This window comes from Anneissia japonica, unplaced genomic scaffold, assembly GCF_011630105.1.
Source record: "Anneissia japonica isolate Jap-2015-1 unplaced genomic scaffold, ASM1163010v1 scaffold9668_len1562885_cov226, whole genome shotgun sequence".
Lineage (NCBI taxonomy): Eukaryota > Metazoa > Echinodermata > Crinoidea > Comatulida > Comatulidae > Anneissia > Anneissia japonica.
In genome coordinates, this window is record NW_022711326.1 from 595,495 (window position 1) to 608,523 (window position 13,029).

Genomic DNA, 13,029 nt, shown 5'->3' on the forward strand with positions numbered 1-13,029 from the left:
TAGGCCTAATAAAATATGTAACAATCCCTTAAGTTAACTTTCGAATTTTGAAGACCTCGCTAACCACCAAATAGACCAATCCACTGACCCTTGCAATTGAACGATTTTACTTTACTATACACACTCAGAATTTCAAACACTTAATACAAGTAGATATAGAAAACCACCACAACAATTTCCGTTTCAATAGAATTTTATTGTTATTTATCGACGCTCTAGGTTTACACATGTGATGCGAGAATGCCTAAAGGTGGAGGAAAACACAAGATTAAAGTAAGAAGTAAGTTTAACAGAAGTAAAGCTGTTCAGAAAGCCATCGATAATGAAGGAGAGACATCCGGCTTTGACATAGGCCTAGTGCAAAAACTAGGTGGAAACGAGGTAAAATACTGTGCTTATTTTTGTCTAGGCTTAGTCCTTTCACTTATCTCACTCTGGGGGTTTAGACAGTTGACAAGGGTCAAGGGGCTCAGTCAGTGACAGCATGGTCTGCTGCTAGTCGCAACATTGACGAGCCTAGGCTAGGCCTAGGTTGGTTCATAGAGCTAATATACCTCCATGCATGGCCATGGTTTATATGATGGGACAATTTACGATATCTGAATCTTATTAAATCCAGCTTTAGGATATAGGATAGCCCTAGGCTAGGCCCAGCCTAGGCTAGTATGTTCTGTTGTTTCATAAAATTTTAATTTTAAAATAGTAAGTTTAATTATTTAAAATTCATATTTGATTTTAATTTTTTTTAAATTTGATTTAATTTTTTTGTGCATGTAGTCAGTTTGTGCATGGGATACATAGGAAACTCAGACTGTAAAGTAAGGCATACGTGGGGAATATGTTCTTGCAAAATTTGGCCTAGAAATCTGTCTGTGCATTTCTGAAAATAAGGGCCGATTTCCGCGCACATTTTGACAAATATTAGGCTTTGACCTAATCTTAATATAAACAATGTATAATGCAGTAATTATGATTGTGCGCACCTATTTTCCATGGAAATTTGAGCTTGAGGTATCATCTGTCCGCGCAAGAAAAAAAACTTTCCAGTATGATAGAAAACTCTCTTAAATTTGCATGAAAAATGTTCTTTCATTGTTATATGTAAATATTCATGTTTAGCTGAATGAAGAATCAATGAAAATACAAGTATTTTTGTAGAAGTCACGGTAATAAACTGGCTGTCAATCTCTGGTTTTTTTCAGGATGATTATAACCTCATAAAGGATGTTGAGGATGATCCTTTAAAAGAAGACTTAGAAGTGAAAGATGATGGGGAAAACATTAGCCAGCAAGAGATTGCTCAATTCCTCAAAAGTTTGGGTATAAACAAGTCTCTAGATAGTCACAGGTTTGTTTGTTTGTTTTTTTTTTTGTTTTTTTTTATGTAAATCATCATTTAGATAAAAATCACCATTCTACACTTTCCAGAATGTGAATGCAAATCCAAATATTAATAATAATGTTGACATTGTTATTTTGTAACCAAAGATTTTTGGTTGCATTAGTATAATTCCTCTCTTTTTTTCTCTTTTCAGTGAAAAGAAAAAAGAACAGAAACACAAAAGTAGTAAGGAAGCACATGAGCAAACACCAACTAAATCAAAGATAAAACCAGAAGTATTAAGGAAACTAACAAAGTCACCTGTATACAAAACATACCTGTTCAAGCCAGGTGGCAAGTGGCATGAAAAGAAGGTAAGGCTACCTCCATAATTAGATATTTCTGTTCTGTTCAAAGGTGTTGTTACCAAGTTAAATAAAAATAGATGTATTTTTAACTGTGATTTTATTAAGCAAATGTTGTTGAATATGACTTAATATTATCTTGGCCTCATTGTAGAGCACTTGAACTGTTAACAGTTACATAAGGTCGTAGGTTCCAATCCTGATAAGAGCAACATGTTTATCCTAAAAAATATATTATTTAGCCTTCTCAGTTTTGTGTAATTGCCTAATTGCATAATTTGTGAGGGATAATTGTCCAGTAGGTATGTGTCCTAAGTCCCATTCTCACAATAGTTGTGTTTATTTTCTTATACAGTAATGACATGTAATGATAGCAAATATTGACCATCAATAAACATTGAGATATGTACATAACCTTGAAGTTCACACAGTACTTTGATTATTCTCATACTTTTGATTATGTTTCTCTTTTCAGTTCAATGATGATCCAGTCAAATTTCAACAAGTAGATGATGAGGCATTGAAGGCATTCAAATCACATGCTGCAAAATTGTATGGAAATGAAGTTCAGCTTTACAAGGAAAGTATGTACATAAACCAACATTGCCACCTTCGATAAAATATTTCGTAATTGTACCCCTACACGCACATATTTAATAAATAAAAACAATTCAGCATATATATGCAAGGCCTCAATTTAAATTACAACACAATTGAATAATTTTATTTGTATGTTAATCAATTGAAAACCCAATCCTCTAGTAACTCTGGATAGGGCCTGTCAGGTATATCCCTGTACTGTAGATCAAATGGAACTTAGAAGTTAGAACTCGTCAATGGCATGGAAATGCTTACTTCCCTGTGCATGCCACATTATGTCTAATGAATAGTGTTATCTCAAATAGTTTCTTACGGTTTCTATGATGTATAAACATAAACAAAATTCTTGTAAGTAAACCATTGAATGTACGTACTAACTAGCAAACAAGACATTGTTTGATAAAGATTCGTTAATAATGGAACGGAACGTCACAAAAAATATGTACATTTAATGGTTTATTTACAAGAATTTTGTCTATGTTCATGAATAATTGTATTTAACAGTTTCAGTCTAAAATATAATAGTAGCAATCAATATTAACTCTCTCATCAATATCTATGTAAGTGTAAAACATGAAACAGAAAACAAACATTTATGCTTACATTTTAATTTCTATATCCTTAATTAATTGTCTGTGTACCGATTTTTGTCATGTGTATTTTATTGTATGTGTTGCTGGGCCCTGGAGGATAACAATACTTAGTGCACTGATCAGGTCATCCAGGGTAAAGAAATAAATAAAATAAATGCTTGGAAAGAAGATATTATTGGTTATTGGGAATTTATTGTATTTTATGGCTTTTGATACATGCTATCATAAGTAGCGATGGTAAAACCAATGAACTAGGGTACCAGGTCACTAAGCCAAAGTTGATTGTTCTTTCTATTTTTTAGGGAAAGATGTTGGAAATAGTTCTAAGCTACAATGGATGAACACTGTAATATCAGCAGGTGTTCTTGCGGACAAAGTTGCAGTGCTTACACTTCAGATACAAGATTGCATTCTCCACAACCTCTCAAGCCTAGACATGCTGCTCCAGATGGTTAATAAGAAGGGTAGACGAGAGGTACTCATTGCACTGGACAACCTCAAACAGCTGTGGTTGGAAGAGCTCCTTATTCACGATCAAAAACTGAAATTATTTTCACAGGTATAACAAAAAATCTCTAAATAGTTAGTTATCATAAAAGCGGTTAAAAGGCCTTTCTTCAAATTGTCCAATATCCATAAGACATGGAAAGACACAATTTGTCAGATATGTCTGGAACAAGCATACAGTGTCCAGTAAAATCTGATCAAACATTTTCCACACTATCAAATTTTCTTTGACATAAAACTGATGTATGCCATATATAGTCATGATGTGCCTATATATGGTCATGATGTGATGTCATTATGACTATATTTAGGCATGACATGTTTTTGTCAAATAAGATTTGCAAGTCTGGACAGCGCTAAATGGTTCACTGGTTGATGTGGTTATTAAAATGTTAAATCAGGTTTTTGATAGTAATGCTAGTTTTTGTGTAGCAGATGTTACTAAAGCCTCTATGCATTTTATGTTGTTACCTTGATTACTGGAACAGATGTTTTATTATTAACCGTTTACTTACTTTTGACAGCACCCCTTTGATCAACTTCATGTACTGTGTGGCAAGAACAAGGAGGAAAGGGACAAGAGGCTTCTTATTTGGTATTTTGAAGATGCTTTGAAGAAGCGATATTCAGAATTTGTGAAAACCTTAGAGGTGGGTTAATGAAGGCTGTAAATTGATATCTTGCTGTGAGTAACTAGACAATGTGGCGAGGGTTGAAGCCCAGGCGAGGGTCTAGGAAGCTGTTCTGAGATTTTTTAAATGTATACCCAAAGATATAAAATAAATATATATATATATATATATATAGAAAATAATGAAACAACTTCAGTAGTAGACTTTAAGAACACTGATTTATTATAAACTCGGATATTTCTGCCACTCCTGTGGCCTTCATCAGCGAGAATGAGGAAAACATCATGAATCAATATAATATAGGGGGTTTTTTAAGGAACTTCTTCACACTGAATGTCTCAATACTACAGTATGAGATAATTGTTTATTTTGTAGTAGGTATCTATACCAATATTTATATTTATATCACAATGATATATTTATTTTTACATAAAGATTCTGTCTCAAGACACAGTACAAGCAGTTAAAACAAAGGCACTGAGTACAATGCAGGAACTACTGGTTGCAAATCCAGAACAAGAACAGGTACAATGTCTATTATTGTTTTATGCCAACAGAATTTAGCCACAAGTCTCAGTTTGGAATAGTCACATGATTTAATCTAAAGTTGTACTATGTTGGCTATGTAATTACCTTACAGGTTTTATTGGGGAAACTTGTTAACAAGGTCGGCGACCCAGAGTCTAAGGTGGCATCCAAAGCAGTGTACCTCTTGCAGAAATTAGGTGAGTATAAATATTCTAATATATTTTTTTTCTATTTATGGTGTTGTCATAATTTATTGTTACATGTGTTCCTCAATATTTTATTGAAGTTAAGCTAACAAAACAGTGTTATATTTTCTATTGTACATATCTGAGAGTGAGATTTATCTTATCACAAAATAAATGAAATGAAATTTCTTTTTTTCCTTTAGTCTCTATTCATCCAATCATGAAATGCATTGTGGTACAGGAAATGGAGAGAATGCTGTACAGACCAAATATTAGCTCCAAAGCACAGTGAGTTTATTTTATTTTAATGTGTATTAAGAAGCAAACAAAAAAGTTATGAGCTAGTCATTTTTGTTTCTCCTTTTTTTGTCACACCATATATATAACCTGATCATTTTTCACCTTCCATAATCACTAATGTCATGAAATCAATGTATGGTAGAAACAACAAATAACACAATTAAAAACTAGTGTGTAAGTATATTACTGCATAGAAGGAGATGCTTTCTATGAAGCTTGAGAGGTGGAATGTTGTGAAACAATGACAGTTTAGTTGAAGTTTGAACATTCATTCATACAGTAGGACCTTGGGCTTGGTGAAAATGTTGCTATGAGATAAGTAGAATGTTATTTGTTAGCCATAGTTGGAGGTTTATTTTATCAACAATTATTGCCTTACAGGTATTTTGGCATCTGTTTCTTGAATCAAGTAATTTTAAGTCATGATGAGGAAGATTTGGCAACTAAACTCATGGTTATATATTTTTCATTTTTCAAGGTAAAGTTTTACAATCAGCAGACACTGATCAAACTGCTTTACAGGGGAAAATTAGTGTTTTTGGTCCCTAGGCATTTTATTGTGGTTGCTAAATAATTAAAAGTAAAAAATTCTCTATAAAATGTTGGAGCCCCATCATTTCGGCACCCCGGGAAAGTGGCTGATCTGCACCCCTATATTTATGTCTCTGCTTACTAATATGCTTGTTGCCAACAAATTATGTCTTTCTGCTCTTGTGTTTCATATGAGGTAGTTTATATATATACTGTATGATCTACTAAAATTTAAGTTCATTTGTAGGCTTGTACAAAAAAGAAGAAAGTAGACCACAAAATGATGAGTGCAGTACTCACAGGTGTGAACAGGGCTTATCCTTATGCCAAAAGTAAGTCAGTTTCCTAATGCTTTTTGTACAGATGGTTTTGTTTATTATACTATCGATGATTGTTATTAGGGTTGTAACTGTAGAAAACTAATAGTGGCTGGTCGAAATTTTAAGGGTGGGTGGTTGATAACATTGGCAAGGATGTTAATAAAGGTGGGTTGAGGACCATGACATTAGCTTTAGACTGGGTGGAAACGTCAAGTTTGGGTAGCCCCACTTACCTCCGCCCACTACAGTGATATTCATTTCCAAATATGGGCAAATCATAGATATTTGTCATAAAAAATTTGACAGTGTGGACAGAGTTTGAAGATATGAAAGAATAATATTTTCGAAATTTTGTTACAGTTGAAGATGATAAGTTGGATGAACAGACTGATATGTTGTTTAAAATGGTTCACACGTCGCCTTTCAGTACTTCGGTCCAGTGTCTCTTGCTACTCCATCAGGTGATGTGTTCAAGGTAATTAGAGATGTTTCCAAAACAATTGGTCTTAGATTAGAGTTAGCAACACATACTGGAGAGAATGCGATAGTAAATGGAGTAGCATAGTGTCTGGCCAATTGGAGTATTTATCTAAAATTGATATATTTAGCGATATGGAAAATGATATTATTTACAAATATTGTACTGAAATCTTCATTTTTCAACAGTAATTATTTTCAATTATTTAGGCATATGTAAATTTTTAAAACTTTCAATGTGTTATTTGTGCATTTTTCAGGCAATCAACATCAGATAGGTATTACTGTGCGCTTTTCAAGAAACTTTTAGACCCAGAATTGAAAAAGTCACCACGACTATCAATGTTCTTAAACTTGTTGTACCAGTCCCTTAAAGGAGATGTTATTGTAAAGAGAATTAAGGTAAGATTTATATCATAATTTTGTGGTATTGTAATAGTAGAACAGGTTAGGCGAGATTTTTTTTTTATACCTTGTTTAGCGAACCCGACGACTGTAAATACTCATGATTTCAAATAAAAATAAAATTTTATTTTTGGTTTAATTAGCGCACCCGCCACCACGAAAAAGTGGAAATTTCAGAAAAAAATAAAAGTTATTCTTTATTTTTATTACACCCTCCACTGCCTTGAAATATCCTAATTATATAAATTTGAAGCGTTTAACCATCCTATTTACATTCACCAGTAAATTTATATTTTTATTTTCTCCTCCGTCTGGATATTTTTGGCAAAACTGTTTGCTAAATAAGAAAACAAAATTTTGTTTTTATTTTTATTCGGCCCTTGTCCGATGATCTTTAAACAAATTAGTACGCAAAGCAAGGAATACTTGTTGACACGTCGCAGAGTGGTTGTCAGATACATACTTTAGAATCCCAAGGACTTGTACTGAACTTGTACTCTAAGATAGAATAGGAATATGTGAAATACACCAAGGCTAACTCACAAACTCACAGATGCACTGATTATGTTTAAATAGCAAAGAATGAACGTTACTTGGAATAAAGAGAGGGAGGCTATGGATCATGGCCTCCCTCTCTTTATTCTGAGTAACGTTCATTCTATGTTATAACCCACAAAGCCGGTAGATTTGTTTACAGTGGAACAGTACACCAGGAGACAATCTTATACTCTTTTGCACATGAGTCATCCTGCTCATGGCTTCAATGTCTTAAGCTGCATCCGAAAGACATGTATGCTGTCGTAACTTGTATGTTAGCCCTATGGCTGAAACACTGAAGGTAGTAGAGCACACACACAGTGGCTACCACTAGAGTGTCTTCTATTCTCCTAGACTAATGCTTCCATTTTGTTAATTGTACCACCTTTATTAAAGTAAACAATTGTTTTTTTGTTTAGGCCTTCATAAAGAGACTTCTGCAAATCAGCTGTCAGCAGCAACCTCCATCGATATGTGCCATTTTGTTTCTAATCTCAGAGGTCATACAGTCCAGGCCGCAGTTGACCTGTATCATAGACAAAGCCATGGTAAGTGCTAAATCAGCGGTACCTACTCTATGAATATGTTGTCATTATCTCATCAGCATTCAAGCCATTGCTGTCCAAAGGCCTTTCCCAAACTCTGCTTCCTTCTCAATCCTATGCTCTGCTGTGTATGAAATATATATATGACATCCTGATATATTTGTCAGTAATGTAATATAAACAATATAGTTATAAAAGGGGAGATGTAGCATAAATGTATACTGTAACTCTTTGTAGAGTAATGCTTAATTATTAAGGTTTAACACCCCCTCCCCCACCTTATTTTACTATCTAGGACTCTGATGACGAGGAACATTTTGTAGATGTTGATGAGGAGGATGAAGAAGAAAATAAGTCAAAATCAAAAACAGATCAAGGTGTTTTATATGCATCAAATGTTGGAGAGGAAATGTCATGGCTTCATAAGGATACTAAACAAAAACAAACAGGTATGTCATGGCTTCAATATGATACTAAACAAAAACACAGGTATACTGCAACAGTCATAAACCCCTGTTCAGACTATCAAATTTTATTATGACAAAAACATGTGAGATGCCTAAAAATGGTGATGATGACATCACATAATGACCATCTATAGGCACATCATGATTATATGAGCATATATAATGTCTTCAGGCTACTTCTGTTACAGGATTGCATGACATTACAATCTGACTAGGTAAAATTCTAACAATCACTTTCAGTATACGACATGAACTATAAGGAGTGGTTGGACCATGCATCAACTTTGATTTAATAGAGTTTACATTAGAAAAAGAGACAATGGAGTCTGTTCTGCAATAAAATAATTCTAGAAAATGTATCACGCCTAGAATGCAAAACTTTAATTTAAACAGATGCGCCCTAGTATGAGATCAAGATCAAACTCAAAGAAAATATTTCTAGGTATAACATCAATTCTCTGGATAATAAACATAAAGACCTGGATCGTCTCCAGATAGAACTACAGTAAACCTGAAATCATCTCCCACTTTGAGCTCAACATTTCTACAGTATTGTTTTATAGTATTAAAAAAAAACTGTTTGCATTTTTTTCCTTATCAGGTAGTAAGATGCATTATGATCCTTTAGCAAGAAATCCTCTGTTTTCTGGTTCTGAAGACAGTGTTTACTGGGAGCTAAGGAAGGTAAGATGCTGAAATAAAGTGGTATAGAAATAAAATTACATTATTAGTGAAATACAGAGCTTTATCTAAACTTAACAAATATAATGTTGTTATCTACCTACAACATTTTGTTTCGAAAATATTATAATTAAAGTTATATTAATTATTTTATTATTTAAGTTTTTCTTAAAAATTGTGTGGTACTAGACCACTTTAAGTAAACTAAATACTTTGAATATTTTATTGTGAAATTAATAATTTGTTATAGTTATTATGGATTATTTTCTTTGTATACAGCTTTCACACCACTTCCATCCGTCAGTCGCATTATTTGCAACTCACTTACTGGCGGGTGATCCCATTAATTACATGGGGAATCCCCTTCAGGATTTTACACTCATCAGATTCTTGGACAGGTTTGTCTACCGTAACCCAAAATCAAAGGAGACAGGTACCATTCCATTTCACTTACCTTAATTTTGTTTTAATGTCATTTAAAATACCTAGATAATATGTATACAATATATGCTATTATAGTTTTAGTTATTAAAAATTGATGATAATTGTGTCGATTAAAAAAGATTAAATGATTACAATTTTACTTTCTCATAGAGAGGGTCTCTGTGATGCAGCCTCGTACATATGTAGCCCCGGACATACGACGGCTTGTGGTTAATAGTAAGGAATTCCTTGATAAGGATGAGAACAGTATTCCAATGGATGAGCTCTTTTTCTATAAGTAAGTACATTAATATGAACACCCAAACCAGAGGTGTTTTTTTTTTTGTATGAAATCACCAGCAGGTCATTTATGTGTGGTATCCTAGTGAGTTGATCCTTAACTGGCACAAAGTGAATTTTTTCTCTGCTCCGTGGGGAATATTCCTAATTGTGATGTAATACATTATATGCCACAACATCCTACCAAGTAGGAGAGAGACAATTGCAGGTAAAGTGTCTTGCCCAAGAACACAAGCAAAATTTACAGCAAACCTTCAAACACTGGATGTCAAGATTGAGACCCTAAACCATAACTACTTTGCCAACTGCTCTTGCAATTGCCTATCCTTATTGTGTCTGTATTTGCCTATAAAGTTAATCAAATATGCACACAAATACAAAACAAGAGTTATTGATCATTAATGTCATACCAGCATCATCAAAAGCAAAACAATATCAGCTATGAATAGAGTGGTCCAGCTGGGGCTTGGGGACCAACTTTTGGGTACCCATGGTAAATTCTGTGGCTGATGAACTCTGGTTTATCAGTGTGGAAAAACTGGAGTCACCTTTGGTATCTAAGGGGGCTGGGGCCAAAGGTGCGGCTCATATTCCCATTAAAATTTTGCAGTCCATACTAAAATCTTGCTGAGCAGAAAAATTGAAATCCTGTTTATTTTTACAGGTATTTTGAGCTGAAAAGTAAGAAAGCCAAAAAGAAAGTGAAGGAGGTGGATGACATTGACTCAGATGCATCAAGTGTCAGTGACAATGAGTTCGAAAATTATCTTGGTGAGTTTTATCATTTGATTATTTCATTAATCAAAGAAAAAATATATTATGCAATATTTATACAATTGTATACTTATTGTCAATTTCAGATGATCTAGAAAGTGGTGAAATTGATGATGATGTTGATTTTGCTAGGTAAGTCTAAAATTGTGTTTATTGTGTTGTGTTTTTTTGTAAACATGATAGCAATTTCAATACTACCTTCTCTACTTTCCCTGAGAAAAGGAGGAGGGGCCTTTACAGATGGAGGTCCAGACCACCTCAGCGTCACCATGGCTGGGGCTGAGAAGCAATATTTTATGGCTATGGAACATCTAGATGGCAGGAAATGGCACTCTCAAACTAAATTTTAAATGATATGAAGTTTTCCTTTTTCCCTTTTTTTTTTTCCAATTTTCAAAAGTTTATAGGAGTAGTGTAGGCTGCCTCGCTCCTTGAATCCAAGTACAATCCTTCTTCTGTTGATGGCATCAGGATACCTCTCAGAGTCAAAATTAAAAAAGTTTTAATACAACTTTATATTTGAAAAGGCTAAATGCACTCTAGAACTCACCTCAAAAAGCTATCCTTTGTTTTCAGAGATTTCCACCAAGAAAAACGGGGTAAAAAGAAGAAGCAAACCGACTCTGATGGTTCTGACTTTTCAGACGAGGATTTAGATGATCCCGATATTGATGATTTCAGTGATGATGATATTGAGCAAGATTTTGGGCTGGATGATTTCAAAATTGAGAATGAGGACTTTGATGAAGAGGCATTTGATATGTCTGATGATGGTAAATATAACAAAAGTCTTTAAGTGGCTTTCTGTTAAAATATTATATGCAAGCCCACATCGATCTTCACATACCGTAAAAAAATGTAAACATTGTGAGTTCTATAGATTGTGATAGGCTATAGTTTGTCAGAATGCATGACTTATAATTGCCACAGCTTTATGTGGCTAATATGTAATAAAAAGAAATGTACATTTGGCTGAGGGTGTATGAAGAATAAAAATATGATTTACTTATATTTGCTTTTTATTTATGTTTTAATTTTATAATAGATGATGAGTTTAACCTTGGTACCAAAATGCAGAGTAAAAAAGCTGTTAAGAAAAGCCTGGAGAAAGAGAATTACAATGAAAAGGAGGGTTCCAGTAAGACCAAGAAACGAAAACCAAATCCTGCTCCACCAAGTAGCAAATCAAAGAAACCTAGAGCAGGAAGTGATGTCACATCAGTAGCTGAAGAGGTCAGGCATCAATTGAAATGCTGATACAGTATATTTATTCTTCTATAAAGGTTCAAAAAATAGATTGTGATAAAAACGAGGAGTCACGTCCCTTTTTTATTTTCTTACTTTGTGACATGCAATAATATATTATTATTTTTTAATGTAAAGTACTCTCTTAATTATTTTTCATTTCAGTTTTCATTGCTCATGGATGAGAATGTAGGATCAAGAAGTAACAGCATTGGAACAAATGCATTATCCAATAAGGACAAAGCCGGTGAGTCATGTGACATTCCAATTATAAGTTGAAGGTCAGGGAAGATGGGCAGGGCCTTGGGAAAAACCAATAGAAAAATAATAGTCATATGAATTTCAGAATATTCATTGTTGGCATATAATAAAATATTGTTCTAATGAGGATTCACCTAAAAATACTGGTTTTACATCGTTAGACCTGCATCAACTGTCTGAGAATGAGCACATAAATTGAATTGTTTTTTGAATACCTGCTCGCGACCCAAAGGTTTGGCCACTCATTATTGGGTCGCAACCCATAGTTTGGCAAGCGTGGATCTAGAACATTTTTATTGCTTATATTAAGACGAAATATTTTTTTACACAGGTGTGAAGCAGCTCGACTGGGAGGTGAAACGAGATAAATGGATGCGGGGCAAGGATGTGAAAACCATGATGCGCAAAAAGAGGGAGAAATCAAACTTCAGAAAAAAAATGAAGGGAAAGGGCAGCAAAAAATTCAAAAGGAAATAGATATTACGCAAAATTTACAGTCGATATAGCTAATCAGTTTATGAGCAATTTGATTTAGAATTCAGATCTGTTAAAAATGATCTCTGTACTGCTTCCAACTTGAGAGCCATGGCTTTATACATTGTGGCTGGGCTTACTCAGGCATTATACAAGATCAAATGTATCTGTGACATCACTTTTTGAAATAAAATAGCTTTTTAATTGAATAGTTGCATTGATAAGTGTTTTTTCTGTTTCATATTTTAACCAACTAGATAAAAAACTAAAATGTATGGTAACCAGGAACAGGCTACCAAAATCTTGTATGGTTTGAATAACACTACCAGGGGAGTATGGCACCCTCTTGATGCGGGTACCATAATAACACTACCATGGGAGTATTGCCCCCCCCCCTTTTGATGCAGGTGTAATCTTTTCAGAGGTCTTACATAGTCCCTTCTTGATTCGGGTATCGTAATGTTTTCAGAGCTCTTGCATGAAATTTTTAATTTAGGCCAATTTACTAGGCTAATTTATCAACATTATATACGAAACACCCCCCCCCCCCCCCCCCCC

The 13,029-nt window shown here is 34.1% G+C and overlaps 1 protein-coding gene across 1 annotated transcript; it reads left to right on the plus strand.

Moving 5' to 3' along the window:
• The first annotated feature begins 197 nt into the window (after positions 1 to 197).
• LOC117107441 (CCAAT/enhancer-binding protein zeta-like) lies at positions 198 to 12,680 on the plus strand. The gene is made up of 24 exons (XM_033249140.1): positions 198 to 381; positions 1,203 to 1,348; positions 1,536 to 1,695; positions 2,162 to 2,270; positions 3,182 to 3,438; positions 3,911 to 4,036; positions 4,454 to 4,543; positions 4,659 to 4,743; positions 4,935 to 5,019; positions 5,413 to 5,509; positions 5,810 to 5,894; positions 6,243 to 6,357; positions 6,620 to 6,761; positions 7,721 to 7,849; positions 8,142 to 8,295; positions 8,915 to 8,997; positions 9,274 to 9,427; positions 9,589 to 9,715; positions 10,382 to 10,488; positions 10,578 to 10,623; positions 11,068 to 11,264; positions 11,537 to 11,724; positions 11,902 to 11,983; positions 12,329 to 12,680. Exons 1-24 carry the CDS (start codon positions 241 to 243, stop codon positions 12,472 to 12,474), a joined length of 3,051 nt encoding a protein of 1,016 aa, XP_033105031.1. The 5' UTR covers positions 198 to 240; the 3' UTR covers positions 12,475 to 12,680.
• The last annotated feature ends 349 nt before the right edge of the window (positions 12,681 to 13,029 follow it).